Consider the following 24,174-nt stretch of genomic DNA (forward strand, 5'->3'; position numbering starts at 1 on the left):
TAATTTTAGTTCCTTGAACTACTTTTCAAGGAACTAAAAGGTTCCTGCAGCCCACTGTTGTCTGCGTTTCCACCGTGGTCTATAGACTTCCGAAGATTTGGCATATTAGTCCGCTGACGTATGAAAAAGCAACATGACATGGGACGAGGACTGCTGGTGGTCACAGCGGTAAACACACTCTGCAGCTGCAGTTCAGTGTGTCCGCCTGTTTCATCTAAAAAGTATGTTGAAAAAAAACAAATCTTAGGTTACGTCTCACTGCGACGACATTTAGTGTTGCATATATTTACTGATGCACATTGGATGTAATAAATGAAATGCAGAGGAGAGCGTCTGTCTCCACAGTAAATCATCTGTGTTTGATGGTTATTTATTTGTGTTTTAGAACGTAACCGCTGTGAAACAATCAGAACAATTTGTTTCTCTCATTCACAGCACCGCCGCGCTGCCTTTTCAAATGCTCGCTCGCTCATGCGATCTTTTGCTCTGTTTTTGACCTTTTCTTGTGTTAAGTACACCAGGGCAGTATGGTAAGGACCGGTGTTTATTTAAATAAAAATATAAAACGTGTGTGTTCCTATCTCCCGTCCAGGACTCCCGGCCTACTCTGATCTCTGCCATTGAGGACTGTGTGTACACCTTCCTCTGGTTAACAGCTGCTGCCTGCCCTCTTAACAGCACCCAACATGACAACTGCAGGGTCACCAACCCCGCCACAGGTCAGACATTCAGAATAAACCAGCAGTTCTGTACACATTGTATATATACAAACATATTACTAGTATGTTCTTATCATTTTACTGTCTGGTGACAATAAAAACTGGATAAATGTATTCGTATTTTTATAAAGTGTGACCCTCCTCTCTCTTCCAGGTCATCAGTTTGATCTCAACTCCCTGACAAAGGAAGAAGGTTACACTGTGTACGATCATAAGGATCACAGGAAGATGTTCCGCATGAACGTCTGTGGAAATGTGTTGAAAGCCGGATGCAGCCCTGAAACCGGTACGTACATCCATCCAGTGACTGGGTACCCAAGTCATCTTTGATTCATATAAGAAACCCCACTCCTCCTTCATTATCTGCTCAAACTGTAAAGTAGGAAGAGGAGTGTGAGAAGTACTACGATTTTTTACTTAAGTAAAAGTACAAAGTGTTATTATCTAAATGTGCTTAAAGTATCAAAAGTAGAAGTACTCAGTAAAACACAGTTGGGTAGTTTCATCCAGTGGTTCCCACCCCAGGGGTTTGGCTCCCTCCCAAAGGCGTGACGTATAAACGACACGAAAAACTACTCGCCTGCGAATATTATATATCCAGATCTATCTTGGAACAAATCAGATGTTCTAACAGTAGCAGCAAATAAGAAGAGGAGAGGGAACCATTAAGAATTCATTCACTTCTCTCCTGGTTACTGTTTAGTCTTGCTCAGACGTGTGTGTGGTTTATGTAACACTGAGGACATGCGTCACCGTTGAATATAATAAGAGACCTGAAATTCCAGTACTTCTCAAATTATTGACTGCTCTCTTACCCGGCAGTAGAAGGTTATTGCACAGTTAACTGGAAGGGAGCACATAGCTCAGCCAAGGTTGCACAATAGGTCTGAATTTGTAATCAGAATTATGGGAATGTTTAACCTGCATCAAAATACACAGTGATAGACAAATATGGGATGTATGTGCTAGATTTGTTTTTTATTATTAAAGTGGGTGCAGTATTTTATGAGAAAATGACAAAAATGTTCAACATTCGCACATTTATTCCAAAATTGAAAAATCATTAATAATATCTGTGATTCTCGGCAGAATCTGAATCTAATCAGCTGTTCATCAATTTATGAACAGCATTTATAAATGATGGTTATTATAAAGTGTTACCGTATAGTCTTAAATACAACTGTATTTTTGCAATAGTTGTAAAATACCTTTGTGCATACTGTGTTCCAGCTGTGTGTATTAAGAATGCCGCGACCGTGGTGAGCGGCGGTGAGGTCAGCAAGAAGCTCACGTACAAGGATCACGTTCTGGAGCTGTCATACGAAGGAGGAAGTGCCTGCCCAGCAAACCCCCAACTCAAACACAACACCGTCATCCACTTCATCTGCAGGTACGTCCCGCTTGTTGGATTTTCTGCTTTTCATTACTGTTTTCATTTTTGTGTATGAAAAAAGATGATAATGAAATATGTTTTCACCCATCAGACATTTTAAAATGTATGATGATCTTTGTTGCAAAACACCAGTAATGTATCCGTCATGTTAACACTGAAATATCTAGCTATGTTGTGAATATCTACGTTGTGTTTGTACAGACCTCCTAACATGGCTTTGGGCCCTCCGGAGCCGGTTCTCATTGCCTCCACCGCTGAGACTTGCACACACTTCTTCTCTTTCCACACCCACCTGGCCTGCGAACAGCCGGTAAGAATGTTTAGTGTATCTGTCAGTGTGATAAGTCAGATGAGTACAAAATAAACTTCCGTCTTCAGAGGAAACTGCTTAGTTAGGTTTAGGAAAAGATCATGGTTTGTATTAAGATAACTTAGAAGTGGCGTTACTTAAGTATGGAAGTTATGTGACAAATAAATCAAAGTTGACTTGGGGTTGAGTTGGGGTACGAACAGCGGTCTCCTGGGTGAAAGTGTGGTGTTTTTTGACCCACCTATCCACCCCGACCTCCGCCCTACAGTGTTTGTCGCTCTTTATACTTCCTGGTTCACGATTACGTGGATTACAAATTGATTTTGAGAGTTATATATACGAATTACAGTGCATTACTTTTCGTAGGTGTAGCTATAAATGGTGTATGAGAACAGCCCTCCATATTACTCTCCACTCTTCAGGTAGCTCTCAGTCTCAAAAAGGTTGGTGACTCCCTGATGCAGCTTTCTCAGTCAAATATAGCACGTACTGAGGAAATGATTACTTCAATTGACTACATTTACCATCAACACTGATTGGACATCCACATAAAAGGTGGCAAATTCTCCTTTTTAACTTAAAAAATCACTACATAACAGCCTCAAAAAGGTCAGTGTATTCAGAAAAGTACCGTATAGAAGTGCAACTTTTTATATTAAAGAATTATTTCCACATAGTGAAGTGAAAAATATGGAACATTCCTTCTCAAATTAGCATTGCATTGGCCATTTCACAGAGCAAATTGAATTTCAGCTGTGCGTAGTCTGCAGTCGGACGACAATCGGCTTCTCAAGGATAATCAGAGCTGACAGGAATGTAGCATTGAATTATGTGGGTGCCGTAGAAAGTGTGGGATTGTATCGGACACATTTTGTCCAGAATAATTCTTAAAACTCGGAGGATAAAAAGAAGAAAAGAATCAAAGAAAACATTCGAAAGCCATTATATTGAATAAAAATGGTTGAATTCCTCTGCTTTATTGCTGTTACGCTACAAGGATGTACCTGTGACATTCATTTGGTTTCCTTTTTTTATTCAATGTTTCAGGTAAAGTGTTCAGTCCAGAACGGCTCTGCTCTTATAGACCTGACTCCTCTGATTCACATCAGTGGATACTACACAGCAACAGGTCAGGAGCTCTAAAGCAAATCTCAAAATAACGGAGATCAAATGTAGCCCTATATGCATCATGTCAGTGTCGATTTTCATCCATGTGCATCATTTATGGTGCGTCCATATTTACTGTTTGCATGTTCCTGTTTCTATTCTCCTTTCAGACGATGCGGTGGACCAAAGTGACGGATCTCCAGACTTCTACATCAACATCTGTCTGCCTCTAAACCCCATCCCCGGGGTCATCTGCCCCCCTGGAGCCGCCGTCTGTATAGATCCTGATAACGGACCTCCTGTGGTGAGACACACACATTCTCTTTCACACTATTTTCATACAAGGGAGATAAAGTACAAGTTACTTTATCCTCACTTCCATGTGGTTCGATGCCTTTATGATGAAAACCAGAGCATTGACTTTGGACTGACGACGTGTAAAAAGGTCCGATTGCACCTCTTGATGCAACAGGACGACTCACAGCTATTATAAAAACTGGAATTAGTTCCAGCTATTTATTATCAATGCATATCACATGCTACAATTTGTACTCATGAAACGTATGTGCATTTAATGCCATGGCATAAAAAAAATATTTGAAATAACTCAAATTTAATTACAAGATCCTAACCAAATTAATTTTTAACACTTCGGGAAAATGCACATTTGTACGACAGCATATTAGAGCATTTGTATGTAAAAAGGGAGGGGGGAATATACTGAGAAAAACAAAAAACTGAATTTTCAATTTGATTTTTGGTTCATTTACAAAAAAAAACTAAGAAATATACAAGAAAATAATATACTATCCATACTATTTAGTATGCCAGAAAAATATTTAGTAAGTATAAATTTTAGTTTACTTTGGTTTTTCAAACAATTTAAGCTAAATGATAAAAACAGACAACAAAAAAAATGGCTCCTAACAAAAAAGTATTAAACGTAGACAGTACAACATAGCATAGAGATTTTCTAAGTGTAAGCTGAAGCTAAGATAAAATGAGATAATCCTTTATTAGTCCCACAGCGAGGCAATTTGCAACCTGCTCATTTCATGACATTTGGTCAACAGTTTGTCCACCAAAGTGCTTTTCTTACCTGATGTGTTTTACATTTTGATAACAAAGTAAAGCATTCAAACTTAAAGGAAACGGCTACATCATTTTAGTTTCAAATCTCAGTCTTTCATCCGTTACAGTTTAGGGGGAAATCATTAAGAGAGTGACTAATATTAACAAGTACGTCTGACTCTAATTTGAGTTCAGGTTTCTAGATTGTGTGGCAATAGAGTCTGTATAGAGTTTCAGTTAATAAAAACAGTGTGAAATGCTGAGTGAGAGTGTTTATTATCCAATCACTCAAACCACTCAGAGTTGCTATTTAAAATTGAAGGCTAATGATGGTGTGTTGTTCAGTTTCCCCTTTCCTCTGTCTTTATTTTTGTGTGTGATTTGATCCTTCTTGCCCTGTCTTTATTTTTCTTCCTGTGTCTCTTTCAATAATTTTGCCTCCACCCTTTTCTTTCTTTAACTCTCTTTCTGTCTCTTAAAGGACATTGGGCGGACCACCAGCGGTCCTGAGATCAACAGTGCAACAGGGGAGGTGTCCATCACTTACAGCAGCTCCACCAAGTGCGCCACCGATCCTGCAAAGAACTACACTTCGACTATCATCTTTACCTGCCAGAGAGGCCTGGAGCTGGTCAGTCAGCACTGTGATCTCCTTTTATGATCAGAATACTAAAACATGCATGTTACTTTACTTCTCTGAGGATGTTTTAAATTTTTTTAACAAAGCTTTGACCTTTTATATCTTTACCCAGGGCTCTCCACAAATGCTGAAGCTGCAGGGATGTGTTTATTTGTTTGAGTGGGCGACACCTTTAGTCTGTTCGGACGCCACCCACACCAACACCAGCGGCTGCCAGCTCACAGACTCCCAACTGCAGTTCACCTTTGACCTGTCGACCCTCTCTGGTGAAGTCCAGGTGAGCTTGTTGTCTGTCCACCGAGATCACGTTTGACAATAGGTGCACATGAATAGTCCCTTCATCTTGGCAAATCTATTTTCCTGTAGTTTGTTTTATATTTCACGAGGTAAAGGTGGGTCAGAGAATATTAAATTGTTGCGGTAGTCTGTATTTGTCATTCAGAAAGGGGAACCGGAAGACCGAGGACGGCGGATATACAAGCAGTTGTTATGATACACTACGTACATGAAACATCAATCAGCACTTCGCCATGTCGCTGTGAAAACATCCGCTTATTGGAGTGATCAGATGAGATGAAGATGAAAATTTAGAAGAGCCTTCTGTTTTTTTCCTCGACTTTACTCGTTGGTTTGCTTTCCTCACATCCATTTCTCTTCTCGTGCACTGATTTGTTTAAGCTGAACAGCCATTTCGTCTGAAACCGAGACAAGACCGAGTAAAAATGCAATCGAATCTGAGACGAAATCTCCAAAAAGTGGTCTTGAGACTCGATTTACTCAAACTGCGGTAACGTGATCCGTAGAGTGCAAAACCGTGGTATCGCCATTTCCATGATAACACTACTATAAGAGCAACGGAAGTCAGGCAGGGGCTGGCGGTACAACAGTTTAGTCGGTATGGTAGTCTCGGAAAGGGAAGAGTGAGCGGAGGGGTATTCAGTTGGTTGCAATCTGCAACTGAACCACTAGATGTCACCAAATCCTACACACTGTCCCTTTTAAATATTGTAGTGAAGTTAAGTCTCTGTGTGTTAGGTACCAGTGGGCTCCAGCATCTACCACATCAACGTCTGCGGCTCAGTGGCGGAGCCGGCCTGTAAGAACAGCGCAGTGTGCCGGGTGTCTGGTTCTGGTTCAGACATGTTGGCCTCATCTTTTGGCATCAGCAAGGCCATGACGATGGACTTCAAACATGAAGAGGAGGCCGTTCTGATGCAGTATGGCGGAGGAGATCCCTGCTCACCAGGTAGGTCTGATATACTCATCTTCTTTAGATCATAATCATAGTTTTTAGACAGCAATTTAACTAATGTGTTTGTTTGTGTGTTCCAGTGACAAATGAGGGTGAGGTGTGTGTGTTCCCCTTCACTCTCCTGAACAAGTCGTACACAGATTGCACCAAAGAAGGCAGGACAGACGGCAGGAAGTGGTGTTCCACCACCAGCAACTATGACACGGACAAGAAGTGGGGATTCTGCAATGAAGGTGACAGCTTTTTGGCGGGAGTGAGGAAGCTAAAACCATCTCTGTGAACTCCATTATAACTCCAACTATTACTTTGGAAGTTTAGGACTCAAGCATAGATTGAAGTCGTGGGATATAGAGCAGGCAGACAGGAAAGTAGAATGATAACAAAGCAATGAGCAAAGTTGAAAAATGTCCACAGTTTATTAACATAAAATGACTAATCTCTCTCACTGTTTCAGAGCACCTGTGTGCATTTATGACACTTAAACTTGGGCTTTTTCCCATTTGTTTAAACCTTCCAAAATGCTTTCTTGTGTTATATTTGATTACCTTTTTTATTAGTTTGTATTAGTCTTATACAATGTAGTTTGATGCATTTTAACAAAACCCCATTCCACAGTTAACCCTGACCTATATACATTTACAAATATGACATATCAAAACATAAGTTCAATGGTATGATAAACGATTTTTAATCACACAAAAAACACCAATGCGGTAAGAAAAGGGAAAAAAAGGAAATAATAAAATAAAATGTGCGAGGTTATATCTATGCATAACTTCTCTCCTTTCTGAAAACCATGCTGCCTCTTCTCTCTCTCCTCCAGTCTCTGGTAAGCGTCAGTCCTCCATCCTGTTTACCTGCGACCAGTCTGCAGACCGCGGCTCTCCACAGCTGCTCTCAGAGACAGCGGGTTGTTCGGCCACTTTTCAGTGGCGCACCAGCGCCGTTTGTCCACCGATGAAAATGGAGTGTAAGCTGGTCAGCCAGCATCAGACCTTCGACCTCCGAACTCTGTCCTCCCTCACTGAGCCCTGGAAGTTTAGCCACCAAGGAGATTCGTAAGTCTGGCTCTACTCAACTCCTTATAATGCCTAGTTTAATTTTCAGTGCCTTAAACATGCATTCTCTCTAACAGCCAGCAGGGGGCGACTCCTCTGGTTGCAAAAAGAAGTCTGATTTTATAAAAGTCTATGAGACTAATCTAGTCTATGACTTTATTCAACTCTTTCCTGTTTTTGTGTCCTCAGGTACTACGTCAACCTGTGTCAGGGTATCCACGGTGGGTTGCCAGGTTGTCCAGAAGGAGCAACCGTGTGCCGGCACTCGGCAGCGGGAGTGACTCAGACCCTGGGCCGAGTTTATACCCAGAGAATGAGCTACACTGGTGAATATTCCCATCATATACGTGTTTAGGGTGCCTGATGTTGGACTTTTTGAGGACACTAATGATGTCTGCTTGAAGTTTCTAATATCCTAGGGTTACCTTTTATATATATTTTACCGTTTTGTTGCCAGGAGAATTTAACAAAAAGTGCAGGCTTTGAGTCAAACAGAGTGACTTGTGACTCTCACAGCTGTGTTTTGATTCTGTGCATGAGAAAAGTTCATGTTCACAGTCTCTACTTCTCTACTCCTGCAGGTGGGAAGATCTCTGTCAGTTACTCAGCGGGAAAAGACGTCTGTAGTAACGGCGTGGAGGTCAAGACTGTGATCCAGCTGAGCTGTGGCTCCACCGTCGGACACCCGGCACTCGTCAGGTAACACACAAACCCCAATGAAATCAGCTGTTTTGAGGTGTTATTTTATTAAATAGAGTACTAATCTATAGTAAATAAGGACCGTACGGGTCATTCGCACCTATCGTTGTGATGTCTTAACCACTATACGTGATGCTGCAATAGACAATAAACCACTTTCTACAACTCATTTACTCTTTAGTTCGGGATTTCTAACTACCAGTTAATGACAGAACAGAGTGTTTGTCTTTAAAGTTCAACTTTCTTTGGTTAAAGCATCATTTGAGGCACATTGTGAAACATTTCTCAGCAACAATCTTCATGAGAAAGTCAGATTATCTGCAATCAGTATAAATGCTCTTCAGTTTTTCTTGATCGGTATGTTTCGATTGATACAAAAGTAGTTTCTATGAAATTAATATTTTTTAAAAGATATGTACTTTACTTAACACAATATAGCTTGCTTTGATTACTGACAAACTGCTAAATCCAACAAGATCAATTCCTGCGAGCTTCTCTCGTGAACCAAATGTCATGAATTTGCCACCTTCTTCCAGGATTAAGTCTCTGACATTAGAAAAAATCTAACAAGTTCACATACATCATCATACCACCGTGGGCACAATCAATGGCACCTTAATGCACGGGCAATAGTAGTTAATAACCTACTCATCACATTACGTTTTGAACACACCTGATCCTTGAAGTCTTAAATGTTGCTTTCTGATTTATTCAATCTGGCACCATGCTAAGAGCATCTTGTTTTTGTGTGCACAGTTTTAATGAGACTTCATGTGAGTTTTTGATTGGCTGGGAGACTCGGTCGGCGTGTGCGGTGAAGCAGCGTGAGGTGGTGATGGTGAACGGGACGATACAGGTTCCCGACACCGGAGCCAGCCTCAGTCTGGGAGCGCTCTACTTCAGGTAAGACAAGCACACACTCCACCTGTGTTTTAATCCTGTGCCAAATATCTCTCCATGTTGCATAAATGAGATTGTCTAAAGAACTTCTCCGTTGTATTTACCCTCCTCCTCTCAGCCAACATCAGGCGTCTGGAGACATTCGTCCCAACGGCGACCGCTACATCTACTACATCCAGTTGTCCGGCATCACCAACAACTCCATGCCCACCTGTCTTGGCGCCAACATCTGCCAGGACAAACTCAACGGGAAATACAAACGCAGGATTGGCTCCTCCAGCAAGGCCAAGTACTACATTAAAGGTGATTTAATGCTGAGGGAAATCAGAGATTGGTGGTGTGAAAAATCATTCTACTGCTTATCTCCTCGTCTTTAATGCTTTGAAGCTTTGAATGTAAAACAAATCACATTCATTGCAGGCTTAGTCTAGTATTTTAATGTGCTAATGTCAACTTGTTTAGTATAGCTACACTGTACTGAGCCAAGTCTTACAACGAGCTCATTGTTGTCTTAAAAGTGATGTTTTAAATTACTAACAGTTTGAAAATCTCTTGATACTAGCAAATACATGAACATCTCAACGTCTCTGCTTTCCCTTCAGGAGGAAACCTGGACGTGATGGTGTCCTCTGAGTCGACGTGTGGACGGGAGAAGACCAAAATGGTGTCGTCCACCATCATGTTCCACTGTAACCCCGCGGCAGGCGAAGGCATCCCCGAGTTCATGCTGGAGACGGATGAATGCCAGTATCTGTTCGTGTGGCACACGAACGCCGTGTGTGGTCTCACGTGAGTAAAAGCTTTTACACTGAGACACAGCTTTTACTCTAAATTTAAGAAACATGTGTAAGTCTTCCTCTCTTGATTTCTTTGCAGAACTGTTGACGCACGCACGTATGACGAAGACGACAGCGAGGCTCCATCTCTCTCCAGGCGGAGCCAGGCGTTGGGGGTGATGCTGAGCGTCCTGCTGGTGGGGCTGTCGGTCTGTCTGCTGGGGCTTCTGCTCCACAAGAGAGAGAGGAGGTGAAGACCGAGAGCAACAAATGCAGAGAAGCTTAAAGATTTAAAGAACGTTGTTGAATTTTCACGAATGCCTGTTTTGTCTTGTCCGTCAACAGAGAGCTGGTGATCCAGAAGGTTGCTGGCTGCTGCAGGAGAGGAAACCAAGTCTCTTATAAATATTCCAAGGTAGGTTGATCTAATGACTCAATTCAGAACTTTTTCACACACTGTGAACGCACTTTTCCAGCCAACTACTTGGAATTTTTGCTTTTGAAGGATGCTGCATCTAAAAATGTCTCCTCTTCCTCTTGCCTTACCTGACTCTGTATCATTACATCCAATCATACGCAGTCTATGTAAGGCGGCTGTTCAGTTCACGTTGTCAGCAACGTGCAGAAGAAGGCCTTCATGCACCGGGTTTCACGTTCTCTCACAGGCAACCGCAAACCTTTTAATTACGTAATAACCTGCCTCTCTAAATTTGATACAACACAACACCAATCCCTTCCTCTGCGGCTACCTTCAAAATCACACCAGCAACTACATAGCCAACATATTTTTAAAGGACAATTTTATACCCAACAAGAGTCTTTGAGGTCACTTGATTCTTACCCTGTGTCTAGACCGCAAACGCCACATCGGCGTTACGCTTGCGTGACGACGGCTTTCACGTGACGACAGCTTTCACGTGACTATCACTGTCTGTACTGGTTTTGTCTGGGCCAAGCTGCCAAAGGGGCAGCTTTCATACATTTTGATTGAAGATGACTTTAAATCCTCAGGTCAACGTGGACGAAGAAGGGGGTGAAGAGGAGATGGAGTGGCTGATGGAGGAGCTCGAGGGCCCTCCCACGTCCTCTTCCTCGTCCTCCCACCGAGGAAAGAGTAACCACGGCAACGGCCACATCACGACCAAGCCGGTGAACACGGACGGCCTTCGCTCGTTCTCGCTGGACGATCAGGACGACGACGACAGCGAGGACGAGGTGCTGAGCGTCCCGGGGGTGCGAGTGGTCAAATCTTCCGGGCTCTCCAGGCACTCCGCGGCCCATCGCAGCCCCTTCCTTCAGGTGAGTGTCGCCCCAACATCTGTCCAGGTGTTTCTAACTTAAGGTGTCTAACAGACGTTTTTTAATTTCAGGAGGAGAGCGACGAGGACCTGGTCGGCCTCCTGGACGAGTCGGACAGGAAGAGGAAGAGCAGCAAACCTCGCTCCTCGGGCCTTAATCACGGTAACAACACGACATCCAATAGGAAGCGGGACGAGGATGACAGTGACGAGGACCTCCTCAGGGTGTGATGTCACTTCATCCAACCCGCGCCCTCTGCCACAACCAATCTGAACTCTTCTCTCTCAGTGAATGTCTCCATAACAGCAACAACAACAGTGAAATACCAACAACATATTGAAACCGTTCCTCTCTTTTGGGATTTTTTTCTTTTTTGTTGGACTGCACCTTTACTCAGCCTCAGACTCTATCCAGTCCACTGTCTACAGACTGTTAGCATATTGTTTCTTATTTATTGATAGCTGATTATTTAAAGTGTTCTGCAGGCTGTTTTTGACCTGCACCGTATTCTCTCATAATTCTGAAATGAAATAAGAAGTTGCTTCACTATAGTTACTTCTGTTTTGCCACATTTATCTAATATAGACTCTAAAAAAAATCAACCCCAGAGGCACAAAGGGCATCTAATCTTAACACGTCGACTCTGCAATGAGGCATGTCAGTGAAAATATGTGAATTAAATGATATTTTTCTTTTCTTCTGGAGTTATTTGAAATTGAAGTTGTGCCATTTGCTTTAGCACTTTATTGTAGCAGTTGAGAATAATCCTGTCTACATGTCTCATTGCAGACAATGAAAAGAAAAGGTTGATTTTTAATGTCCAGGACTGTATTTGATAACTGTGGTGAGATGTATAGTTAAGTAGCTCAATAGTGAAACAATTAAGCAGATTTTGGGGGAAAAACAACGGCTATCAAAGAGAAAGCGAAGGTGTCGGCTTGTGTTGTTTCTAAAGGGAATGAAGACACCCGTTTGTCTTTTCTTGCTGTTTACAGTTGCTATAATAGCAGATGTTTTTCTCTTTCTTTCCCCACGAAAAGAAAGCGCGATGCCTTCCTGATGATGAACTTACTCTGCATTTTCATCGATGAATCATGTCCGGCGACAGATTGATTTTGTCTTGTTTTGATCAGAGACTTTGTACATAGAGGATAATGTTCTATAATATGGACGTTTTGTTTGTTTGTTTGTTTGTTTGTTGTCTTCACCTGTGAATTGCTCACACATTTGTTTTTATGATTATTTAAATTGTTGTCTGAGCTGATTATCTGTACAAATCTCTGTTCTGTGCGATAAATAGAGATGGCCTTAAGTGTGAATGGATGGTCGACGAGGACGGAGGTTGAAAGTGAGACATGAGATGTTAGTTTAGGTTGTGTTGGTTTTTGAAGTCCCTCTCCCTCTCCTCTCCTTCTCCCGCCAAAGCCATATTTCTACCGCCACCGCTGGCACTAATGTATTGAAGTTGGGATTTTTTTTTTTTTCTCCGCTTGCACGCTCTCGTACATTAAACGCTCAGTTTTGGTATTCAGGTCTGTGATTGTGGATGTTGCTGCAGCAAAAGCGAGATGTTAACTCGGTAAAGCCAAGTTTTTGTAGTGCCGACATCAGCCCTTTTTAGCCAAATGCATGTGAAGAAAGACGTGAAGCGTTAAAGTGTCAAGAATGCATTCAGTTGACTTACACTTAACACATTTTCTGCTTAATAATCAAACTAGTGTTTTCACAAACTATATCAGTAATGATGGGAGATCCAGGGCCGGTAAAGTAAATCAAACTGACTGCAGTGTTGAGTGATATGAGTAAACAGTATAAACACAGAGTGTTTGCGTGCCGTCCCATTTGCAGATTATTTTCTTTGATGCCAGCCAAACAAGTTGTTGTGAAGTTGGATGTGTTTTTTTGGTTTACACAATTAGGACGCAGTGAATTTACAAGCTCACAAATAGCTGAACTTTTACACTAATGTAGTTCTGGCAACACGTCATTCTCCCGCTTTTAAGTCAAAACAAATCAAACTGTAGTTCCTGTGACTTTAACTAAACATGTTGGACTTGACTCTGCTCTTTGCGGTTGATTCTTCTTCTCTAGTGTGCGTACCAGTTAGGAACATATTTGGTGTTTTATAAGGCTGCAAATAACAATTATTTTCATTATTGATTATTAAATGTCATAAAATGGTGAAAGGTACCAATCACAAGATCTCTGAGTCCAAGGTGACGTCTTTTGTCTGAACATCAGTCCAAAACCCAAAGATGTAGAGAAAACCAACCAATCCTCACGTTGTGGGAGCTGACAACACAGAATGTTTGACGGTTGATAAATAACTTTAAATTACATTTTCTGTGGATCAACTAACTGATTAATTGACTAAAAGTTTCTGCCTTAATGTTTTCTTAGTGATTCAACAAAAAATATCTTAATACAAGGTCCACTTAATAGCTCTTTATCAGCAGCTTTTAACCGCTTCTCACAGCAGATTTGTCATTTCATCAGCAAGTTGTCAACCAAGAAGTCTACTTGACTTGATTAAATCACTCCAAATTTACCTTCGATGAATGTGCGACCTTGGGTTCGCATCTAATGATTAATTGATAGATTTTGTATTGATTTGCAATCACAAACACAGTGTACTCACACAGACTCAAGACATGTATTACATTATGTACATTGATTACATTGTGTACAGTACGAAGGGGGAATGACAGTAAATTCATTTTTCTCAGTATTCAATCCACAGAAAGTTATTAACAAAACGTGTGATGCTAAAATCTCTTATCAATCAATAACCATTCAGGGTATTTCTAAAGCTTTGTATGCAAAATTTGTTAAGAAGTTTTTGTAGGACGTCACCAAAACACAGACAAAAAATGACAAAAGGATTAAAAATAAAAAAATCTTGAAATTTATATGGATGAGTTTGGGATGTGCCATAATGATTAACAAATAGAGAACATGATCGTGTTCCTGTCCCTTTGCTGTGGGTGTTCAGTAACTTGTTTTCCTGTGTTATTATATCTGAGATCACAAACTGAAATTTTCACAAGCAGTTTTTGAGTAAAATTGTCAGACTCCAGAAAGAACTGAAGCTTCACATCTTGCTCTAAAATCTCACTTATCATGTCATCTGTTAATTTGCAAAGGTCTTTGTAGAATAACCATATCTGAAATTACAAAGAGTTTTACTCAAAGTGAAATCCCCCTTTGAGAGCTTAAACAACGAGGTGATGGTTTAAAGTACACGGAGCAGGTTTCCAAAGAACAATTAAATTACAAATGAAATGTCAATAATCCATATTTATTATAAAATCCAGCCTGTTGGCAGACTTGACCGACTATTCTGAAATTTAATTTTAAACATTCTTTCAGCATGTTGACCTCAGCTTTTGCTCTGGACGCTTTTAACTTCCTGACCCTGTTAGAAGGAAGTTTGAACCACATGTACCTGTGTTTGACACTTTTATAATCAACTCATCTCTCCCGAGGAGATGTACAGTAGCACTCCTCATTACAGAGAAGCAGATGGTAAGTTTAGTATGTGAAGTCCTTTTTTTTTTTTTTTCCATCGTTGCATAAAGTCTGTTTCTGCTGTATTTAACAACCAAAGTTAGCGTGGCTCATCTGCATGGGTACTGCACTGAACCTTCTCGTTCCTACGAAGATATGAATGGACATTCTTGTGCTTTGTTTGTCTACACTCGAGCAGAGAGCTGCTTTGGGTTATGTGAAAGTTAAATTCAGAAGTTTGGAGAATATATTGACTTAAAAGAAGCACAAGAAGTTTTCTGTGATGATTCGGTACTATGGGAGATCATTATTATGTTTTAGTTGGTGTAAGTTATGTTGTCTGATATGTTTTTCAGCTCTTTGCCTAATTTTCCTATTTAAAAAAAACATTGATGTAAAAAATATTGCATTATTTGAATAAATAAGATCCGCTGTTTATCACTGCTGTGGTTTGATCGCATTCTCTTTTTCAAATTGTCTTTGACTTATCTGGAAAGACTTGAGACTTGATTTAGATTTTAGTGGAGTGACTTGACTTTGACTTGTCAGGAATTACTTGAGACTAGACTTGGACTTCATTTGTACTCGTCTCAAAGAACTTGAGACTTGTTTCGAAGGACTCTTGACTTCTGGGAAGTCTGGGAACATCTGGGAGGACTTGAGATTTGACTTGCACTCATCTCGCTGGACTTAAGACTTGACTAGGACTTCTTTGAATGACTTGAGAGTTGACTTTTACCTGTTTCGAATTAAGAATTGACCTGGAGTTCTCGAACTTCACCTGTTTGGAAGGACCCCAGACTTGACCTGGACTCGTCTCGTCTCGATGAACTTGAGACCTGGACATGTCACGAAGGACTCGTGGCCTGTCTAGGACTCATCTGGAAGTACTTGAGATTTGGATATTAGGACTGGTCCTAATGGCTTGACTTGGACTTGTTTGAATGACTTGAAGTGGTGGACACACTGCCCGCATGAAAGGCGCGTGCCGGCTGCGTGGCGTGTTGTTTTTTATTTCGGCGTCCATGTTAACAGGTTAGAGTGGACACACTGCCCGCATGAGGCGCACGTCTGACGCCGCGTCTATTTTATAGAATAGAAGGCTCGCCTATTTTACATGCGAGCCGCTCGCGTCTCGGCTGCGTGTCCCAGCAGCAACAGACAGTGAAGGTGATCTATTGACAGTATATGAACATCATATCAGCAACATAATACAGTTTACATGTCTGGACATCTGTAGAATATGTCACAGACAGTGAAGGTGATCTATTGACTGTATATGAACATCATTCCAGCAAGACTTTACTACAGTTTCGAGGTCTATCTGTAGAATATGTTACGGAGATGAAAAAAAGTAGAGTTAAGTTGACTTGAAAGTTGAAAGTTAACTTGTTTTTAAATCAACACTTCCTGCTTTCATTTCAAAATAAAAGCCCACAGGCGTTTTTTCTATAGACAGAATCCCTTCATTTGTTAACACAAGGCTTTTATTCTGAAATATGAGCAGTCAGTGCTGTGGAACACGCATTCACTTTGAGAGCTCCAAGAATTGATAAAGTGTGGGGTTTAAATCAACACTTCCTGCTTTCATTTCGAAATAAAAGCCCTAAAGCGGGTTTTCTTTGCACAGAATATCTTCATTTGTTAACACAAGGCTTTTATTCTGAAATATGAGCAGTCAGTGCTGTGGAACACGCAGTCACTTTGAGAGCTCCAAGAATTGATAAAGTGTGGGGTTTAAATCAACACTTCCTGCTTTCATTTCGAAATAAAAGCCCTAAAGCGGGTTTTCTTTGCACAGAATATCTTCATTTGTTAACACAAGGCTTTTATTCTGAAATATGTGCCGGACAGTGATGTGGAACAAGCAGTGACATCATAGCATCATAAATGAATACAGTACGGAGTTTTAATTGTGGATTATTACTATTATTTACAAATTACCACACGTTTCTGAACCTTTCTCTGTCTAAAATAAATATAAATTATATTTATCATGAAGTTAAATGGCCATTAAAAGGCAAACTCTATGCAGAAAGAAAGGGCTGACAGCAGCAGCAGAAACCCAGCTGACAGGCAGCCGACACGTAGCCAACAAGCGTCTAGTGTGAACACCAGACTCCTGCATCACGCAGCCGACACGCAGTCAACAAGCGTCTAGTGTGAACACCAGACTCCTGCATCACGCAGCCACCACGCGACGCAGACGCCACGCGCTCCTGATGCGGGTAGTGTGCCCACGGCTTGAGACTTGACTTTTACCTGTTTTGATGGACGCCAGACTTGAATTGGACTCATCTCCAAGAACTTTAGACCTGCACTTGCTTCGAAGGACTCGTATCTTGTCTTGAACTCATCTGGGAGGACTTGAAATTTGGACATTGGGACTGGTCCTAATGGCTTGACTTGGACTTGTTTGAATAGCATGAGACTTGACTTTTACCTGTTTCAAAGGATACCACACTTGAATTGGACATGTCTCAAAGAACTTTAGACTTGCACTTGTTTTGAAGGACTCTTAACTTGTCCTGCACAAGTCTGGAAACATTCGGGAGGTCTTGAGATTTGACTTGCACTCATCTTGATGTGTTAAATAACTTAAGACTTGACTTGGTGACATGGACATGATCCTTTTACCAGCTCCCCACCTGCAAAGATTACTAGCCAGATCTCAGATCTTCATGTTTAACCGACTCCCAGAGGCTACAAGTAAATGTTGACTAATTAACAGTATTACTGACTGTGTGCACGCATGCAGCGACGGGCTGCACAAGCCCATGGTGCATTTATGTTAATAAACACCTGGGCAGTCCGTTTAAGAGACGCATGCAGTCTGACGTCTGAAAAAGTGATAGCAAACGTGATAATGCTCCACTGCGTTACCCCATACAGCAACAACGTCTTTCTGTGGACCTTTGCTCCTGCCTGTCCTGTTAAAAACCCAAAGGACAGACATTTCAGTAGTCACTCTGCAGAGGGAGGCTGTAGACACTGTGATTGAAATTAGTTTTTAGAGACACAAAAACACCTTTGCAGCCATGACCACTTTTGACGACATCTTGGAAGAAACTGGGAAGTTTGGCCGAAGTCAGAAGCGCATCTTCGCCCTGCTGTGCATGGTGTCCATGCCCTGGGCCGGTGTGTACGTCGGTATCGTCTTCCAGGGTTTCACTCCAGATCACTGGTGTCGGGACCCTGCGGTGGTGGACAAGAGGCAAGCGTGCAGCTGGAGCCTGGCGAACAGTCGCAGGCTGACGGTGCCTCTGGTCAACAACTCTGGAGTGCTGCAGCAGAACACCTGTGAGCAGTACGACGTGGACTGGAACACCACAGAACTCACCTGTGATACACAGGAACTGGACCTCAGCAAAACGCCCACAACTGCCTGCAAAAATGGCTGGGAGTACGACTACGCGGGCAGACAGTCCTTCGTTACTGAGGTAAGTAAGCAAATAATATACAATCTAAACAATTTTGGGGGCTATTGAAACCTATGAAGTCAACAATGCAATGCAGTTTGTAAGGGATAATGTACAGCGAGCCGGTCATTGTTGTGGAATAAACCCCGGTTTTGCATCGCCCCGTAGGGGTTTATTTTACAACAATGAGCCGCTAGCTGTGCATTATCCCACTTATTACACGGCTACTTAAGAAATCAATAATTTGACACAAAAATGGACTGCCACAGTCCGAGATCAGAAATGCATCCATAGCAACGGCTATAAAGAAATAACAGACGGTAGAACACTGTGACCAGAATCAAGTATTGAACAAAGCTGTGTAATATGATTCATATATTTTTGGCAATTATGGCCAAAAAACGAGGTAATCCCAGTAAAAAATGTGTGCAGTTTTTGTTCCTTTAAAGGAATAGTTCGAAAATAGGCTCATGTGCTTCATTTCCGAGAGTTAGACGAGAAGATTGATGCCACTCTCGTGTTATGATTGACCCTGGTTGTTTGTGTGTTGTCCCAGTTTGACCTGGTGTGCTCAGATGCATGGTTGGTGGATATGTTCCAGGCCACTCTCAACGTGGGCTTCCTGGTTGGGAGCATCGCCATTGGCTACCTGGCCGACATGTAAGACTACGATTTGTTTTAATGTTGTCGGCAGGTGTGACGACCGAGTTAGTCAGATGCATTGAAGCACTTCTGTGTTCATCTCCCTGGTTTAATTTTAATGTGGTAAATGAGAAAGACCGGAGATGCTGCATTTATTTTCCTCATGTGTTTATGATACCACTGAAACATTGCTGCTGCAAGATTTATATCATTTTAAACTGATACCAGAAGCATTAATTCTGTCATCTGTTTGTGTCTCTGCCTTCAGATTTGGCAGGAAAATTAGCTTCCTGATGTCCAACCTGTTAAATGGGATCGCAGGAATCCTGGTGGCCGTGGCTCCAAACTACGTGTCTTTACTGGTTTTCAGAACGCTCTACGGGTTCGGGGTGAAAGGAGGCTGGGTGGCCGGATACGTGCTGAGTAAGAGCAACATTTAACCTTACAGCTGGGGATTTACAGTCCCAACAAAGTTCAAGAAACAAACACATGTTGAGTGTTATTTGATATGTGAAACCTTTGTTCTTCCCTCTCAGTCACAGAGATCGTGGGGGTGGAGTACAGACGCACAGTGGGAGTCCTTTACCAGATGTTCTTCAGTGTCGGCATCCTCATCCTCCCTCTGCTCGCCTACTACATCACCGACTGGCGCTGGCTGCAGGTCGTCATCACCGTCCCCTACATCTTCTTCCTGTCATACTACTGGTGGGAAACACCTGCTATGCTTTTATTTTGTGATTTACACAGGAAGTGAAGTCTTGAACTGATTTTGAAAAGCAAAAACAAACATAGCAATAATTGAATTATTGATGAACTCAAATTCTTTAAATCCCTCTTGATTAAAGTATGTTTATGCCGACACAAGATCAAATTTGTTGTCATTGCTTCATGAAAGTGTTCGTCTTTGCAGGTTTATCCCAGAATCTCCAAGATGGCTTCTCTCTCAAAACAAAAAGGAAAAAGCTGTGGAGATCACTAAAGCCATGGCCAAAGAGAACAAGATGACGTTGTCCAAGAACATCGAGGTAAGACAAAACACACAATAAGACATCAGATCAGACTGGTGTCCAGTTCACTACAGCAGTTCTAAACAGAAGTAATGCATGCATCTGTTCAAATAAAGTGTGTGCTTCATTTAGATGCTCATTATGTATACAGTGTTCTAGTTTTTAGTTATACTACACTAAGTATACTATACATATACTATGCCTATGTTTTCACACTTCAATTCCCCTGTGTGTGTATCAACAGTATATATATATATATATATATATATTTAATAAAAACAGTAAAGAATATCTGAAAAATATCAATAAAATATCTGAAAATTATTAGTAAAATATCCGAAATTTTTTTTTAAATATCAGAAAATGATTAGTAAAATATCTGAAAAAAAAAATCAATAAAATATCTGAAAATTTTTAGTAAAATATCCGAAAAAAAATGTAAAATATCAGAGAAAAATGTAAAATATCTGAATTTTTTATATGAATTGTGAAGTATTTTAAATGTAATTTTTTACAAACAGTTGAATTTTCATATTATTAGAATAACTCATAATGGATGTTTGATCCTGCAGACTCTGACAGATGATAACGCAGACACCCGCACTGCCTCCTTCATGGACCTGATCAGAACTCCAAAAATGAGAAAACACACTTTAATCCTCAGCTTCAACTGGTGAGTATGTTTGTTTTTCATAGTTAGAACACATCTAGACACTTTTATAAGCTGCAGTGCTGCTGTTACAACAGTAATAACCATTTTAAGGATGGTGGTTATCTCATCTTGGAATAAAGCTCTGTAATAACAGTTTCTTTTCATATAATGATCCATCTTTGGAGCAAACGTACGATTCTCCCTCCATCTCCTCCAGGTTCACCAGTGCTGTGGTCTACCAGGGTTTGATCATGAGGCTGGGCATTCTGGGAGGAAACGTCTACATCGACTTCCTCGTCTCTGGCCTGGTGGAGTTCCCTGCAGCCTTCCTCATCCTCTTCACCATCGAACGTATCGGCAGACGCATTCCCTTCGCCTCCGCTAACATCGTAGCTGGAGCCGCCTGCTTCATCACCGCCTGCATCCCTGAAAGTAAGTCAGAAGCCATTTCAGATTTCCTAATTCTCTAAAACCTTTTCTTTGAACATTTCCTCTCTGTCCTTGCAGGTATGTTCTGGTTTAAGACGGTGGTGGCCTGCATCGGTCGGCTGGGGATCACCATGGCCTTTGAGATGGTGGTGTTTGTTAACACCGAGCTCTACCCGACATTTGTCAGGTAAAATGTACAAAATGTACGCGCTCTCAGTCGTTTGTTTGGGAGGGATGCACTTGCAATTTGCAAAATACAGCTCAGCCTGCAAGTTGAGAAAAGTGTGGCATTGTAGAGCTGACAAAGCTGAAAAAGAGCTGAGTGAGATGTCCTAAAATTGCCAATGAACAAATGATTAATCATTTTAATTTAGGTAACAGTACACCCTCTCCACTATTGACACCCTCAGGCCAAACTTGAAATGTTTTCCTTGACTTGAATATAAAAGCTTGAATTGTTTCAACCATCCAGGACTTTTGTTTTCTTGTGTGGAATGAGCTTTAAGCCTACGGCCTCATGGAGCAGCCAACAAGCAACTTTTAGCTTGTTCAACATAACAATAAAATGAAAAATGCTTCTCTTGAATGTCAGAAGAGCTACCTGACACAGTGTTTAGTGAATGATTGTTGGTTGTTGTTTTGTCTGTAGGAACCTGGGCGTGTCAGTTTGTTCCACTCTGTGTGATGTTGGAGGCATCATTGCTCCCTTCCTGCTCTACAGACTGGCCGTCATCTGGCTGGAGCTGCCACTCATCATCTTTGGTAGGTTTCATTTAATTATGGAGTGAGAACATTTGTTAGATATCCAACCTGAGGGGAAAAACAGATGTTTTATGACGTCGTTGTTCCCTTGGAGCCACTTTGCTGGTTGGAGACACGTAACCGTGGTAACACGTGCCAACCTCATGTGACCAAACGATGATTTGTGAGAATGATAACGTCTGAACTTATTTTAAAAATGCATTACGCCTACCAAAGAGCTGTCCTTCAACGTATGTTATGAACGTTGTCGTCACTACCACATTGCAATGTGGGATATTTATGCTACAGTAGTGTCCAGCGTTACATACTGTAATATTTCACCGGAAATAGTATATAATTCAAGTACTATTGGTTTCATAATAAGGTTTTGGACATACTAAAAAATCTCACATACTGTTTTAGCGTACTAAATAGCATGTTAGTATAGAATTTAGGATGCAACCTTTAATTTGTCAGTGACCTCTGGTGGACAAACTATGTAATGGCGACACTGTTTCTAAGCGCTCATGTGTTGTGCAGGGTCTCTGGCTTTCGTTGCCGGTGGTTTGGTGCTGTTGCTTCCTGAGACCAGAGGTGTGCCGCTACCCGACACCATCGATGACATCGAGTTCCCAGAAAGGTGAGTATCCACTGCTGAATCCATAAAGCAAGAAAATAAATAACCAAGTCTTTTTATTAGACACATGTAGTTGTATCTAGTGAGTGTTTGTGATACTGACATATTAATTCATCAGTGATATAATATATATCATTCTGAACTAGGCCATTCTGCATAATGAGTACTTTTGGTACTCTAAGTGTATTTTGATGCCGATACATGTACTTTTACTCTAGTAAGGTTTTGAAAGCAGGACTTTTACTTGTAACAGAGTATTTTTACACTGTGGTATTGCTACGTTTACTTAAGTAAAAGATCTGAGTACTTCTTCCACCACTGTTTGTATCTATTGCATGTTTATATACGTATTTTGGATGCAGTTTCTCACATACTATGCTGACGATGCTGTCATGTTTTTCCTCAATGATGTATATTAGATCAGGGCTGCAACTATGGATTATTTTCAGAATCGATTAATCTGCAGATTATTTACTCGATTATTCATTTTGTTTACAATATGATGACATCTTCAAATGTCTTGTTTTGTCTGACAAACAGCCAACAACCCAAAGATATTCAGTTTACTGTTATTTATGACAAAAAAAAATCCTCACATTTTCCATTTTTCTTAAAAATGATTGAAAATTGCTGCTAATCATTTTTTTGTTGATCAATTAATTGTTGCAGCTCTGTATTAGATATAAATTTGTACTTAATGTACATCTTGTAATTTTGTGTGTTCAGAGTGAAGGAGAGAGCTGCACTGAGGAGCCAGCAGTTGGCCAACCTGCTGCCCAACGACGACGTATCGACCAACAAAGAACCAGCAACTGTTTAATCTCCTTCTGTGACCAAAGTATTTATTTATGTTGTTTAACAGTGTTGCTTGTGGATATATTAGGTACCTCCCTTGATTTTTGTTTTTGACTGAGTTTTTGGTGTTTAACTGTGAACGTTATCACCCACAAAGAATTTAAACGAAACTGCTGTAAAGTTTCTTTGTGAAGCCTCTGTGATGTTGGATGACTTATTGAATTATGTGTAAAGAGAGCGTTGCATGAACTCAGGATTATTATATAATTATTATAGAAATACATTATTGAATTATTAAAGAGTTTTTTTTAACATAACTTGGGCTTCAAGTGTTTTTTAAAAAAAACAACATTTATTAAACATTGTCCCAGACTTAAAGTTGTAACCCTTTAAGATTTCAGTACTGGTTGCTTCGGCGATATCTGTGGTTACCGTGGTAACAGCAAGTGTGGTTTGATATTAAAGTAAACGCTTGTCAAGCGGCTACTTTGTCAAAAAGAGCAGCGGTGACATAAACATTGTGTTTCCAGTTACTGCTTCACAGTAACAGCCACTCTCCGATCCTATTCTACTAAGATCTGGTCCTATAGTCTACCCAGATCTGGTCCTGTATTCTACCCAGATCTGGTCCTATATTCTACCCAGATCTGATATTTTTCTATCCAGATATCCAGTCTGATTCTACCCAGATTGTGTATTTCAAATACAAGTAACAGAAATACTACTCATCTCTGATCGTAACCCTTCCAAATATGAAATAATTATTGTCAATAGGACGGATGGTGGCCATTTCGAATTTCCCGTATTTCAGGATTTTACCTTCAGATTATCCATTAAGAATTTCCATATTTCAAAGAGGATACCTTTAGGAGTATGATACAATAAAAAAAAAAAATATTTTTTTTTGCAATTTGTTTGAGGTAAAGTCACATTCTTACTGGACTAGAGTCGCTCATGACCAAACACCCACTGGGCCAAAGAACGAGTGAGAGCCGTTGCTCAGCGACGGACTCTCGTTCAGCGAGCTAACCCAGTAGCACAAAGTCCACCCACTGAGCCAAATAAGAACGAGTGAGCCGTAGCCGCTAATCGGCAGAACGATAGGACTGATTCGGACGGTA

The 24,174-nt window shown here is 41.0% G+C and overlaps 2 protein-coding genes across 2 annotated transcripts in view; both read left to right on the forward strand.

Moving 5' to 3' along the window:
* Positions 1 to 15,172, forward strand: part of igf2r (insulin-like growth factor 2 receptor) — a 43,549-nt gene extending 28,377 nt beyond the window's left edge. The window contains exons 32-51 of the mRNA XM_074616450.1: positions 593 to 719; positions 874 to 1,005; positions 1,950 to 2,109; positions 2,314 to 2,422; positions 3,470 to 3,551; positions 3,700 to 3,833; positions 5,082 to 5,231; positions 5,353 to 5,517; positions 6,276 to 6,486; positions 6,573 to 6,725; positions 7,316 to 7,550; positions 7,740 to 7,876; positions 8,132 to 8,249; positions 9,006 to 9,152; positions 9,268 to 9,452; positions 9,752 to 9,938; positions 10,026 to 10,175; positions 10,271 to 10,340; positions 10,937 to 11,224; positions 11,296 to 15,172. Coding sequence (XP_074472551.1) covers positions 593 to 719; positions 874 to 1,005; positions 1,950 to 2,109; positions 2,314 to 2,422; positions 3,470 to 3,551; positions 3,700 to 3,833; positions 5,082 to 5,231; positions 5,353 to 5,517; positions 6,276 to 6,486; positions 6,573 to 6,725; positions 7,316 to 7,550; positions 7,740 to 7,876; positions 8,132 to 8,249; positions 9,006 to 9,152; positions 9,268 to 9,452; positions 9,752 to 9,938; positions 10,026 to 10,175; positions 10,271 to 10,340; positions 10,937 to 11,224; positions 11,296 to 11,454 — 3,099 coding nt within the window. The 3' untranslated portion in view covers positions 11,455 to 15,172. The remainder of the gene's footprint in view (positions 1 to 592; positions 720 to 873; positions 1,006 to 1,949; positions 2,110 to 2,313; positions 2,423 to 3,469; positions 3,552 to 3,699; positions 3,834 to 5,081; positions 5,232 to 5,352; positions 5,518 to 6,275; positions 6,487 to 6,572; positions 6,726 to 7,315; positions 7,551 to 7,739; positions 7,877 to 8,131; positions 8,250 to 9,005; positions 9,153 to 9,267; positions 9,453 to 9,751; positions 9,939 to 10,025; positions 10,176 to 10,270; positions 10,341 to 10,936; positions 11,225 to 11,295) is intronic.
* A 2,419-nt stretch (positions 15,173 to 17,591) lies between these two features.
* On the forward strand, positions 17,592 to 23,370 carry LOC141756623 (solute carrier family 22 member 2-like). The gene is made up of 11 exons (XM_074616484.1): positions 17,592 to 18,171; positions 18,707 to 18,810; positions 19,061 to 19,215; positions 19,329 to 19,497; positions 19,703 to 19,817; positions 20,372 to 20,472; positions 20,669 to 20,883; positions 20,959 to 21,067; positions 21,530 to 21,642; positions 22,162 to 22,261; positions 22,985 to 23,370. The coding sequence occupies exons 1-11, from the start codon at positions 17,770 to 17,772 to the stop codon at positions 23,076 to 23,078; spliced, it is 1,677 nt and encodes a 558-aa protein (XP_074472585.1). The 5' UTR covers positions 17,592 to 17,769; the 3' UTR covers positions 23,079 to 23,370.
* Positions 23,371 to 24,174: the final 804 nt, after the last annotated feature.

Source organism: Sebastes fasciatus, chromosome 18 (assembly GCF_043250625.1).
Source record: "Sebastes fasciatus isolate fSebFas1 chromosome 18, fSebFas1.pri, whole genome shotgun sequence".
NCBI classification, from domain to species: Eukaryota; Metazoa; Chordata; class Actinopteri; order Perciformes; family Sebastidae; genus Sebastes; species Sebastes fasciatus.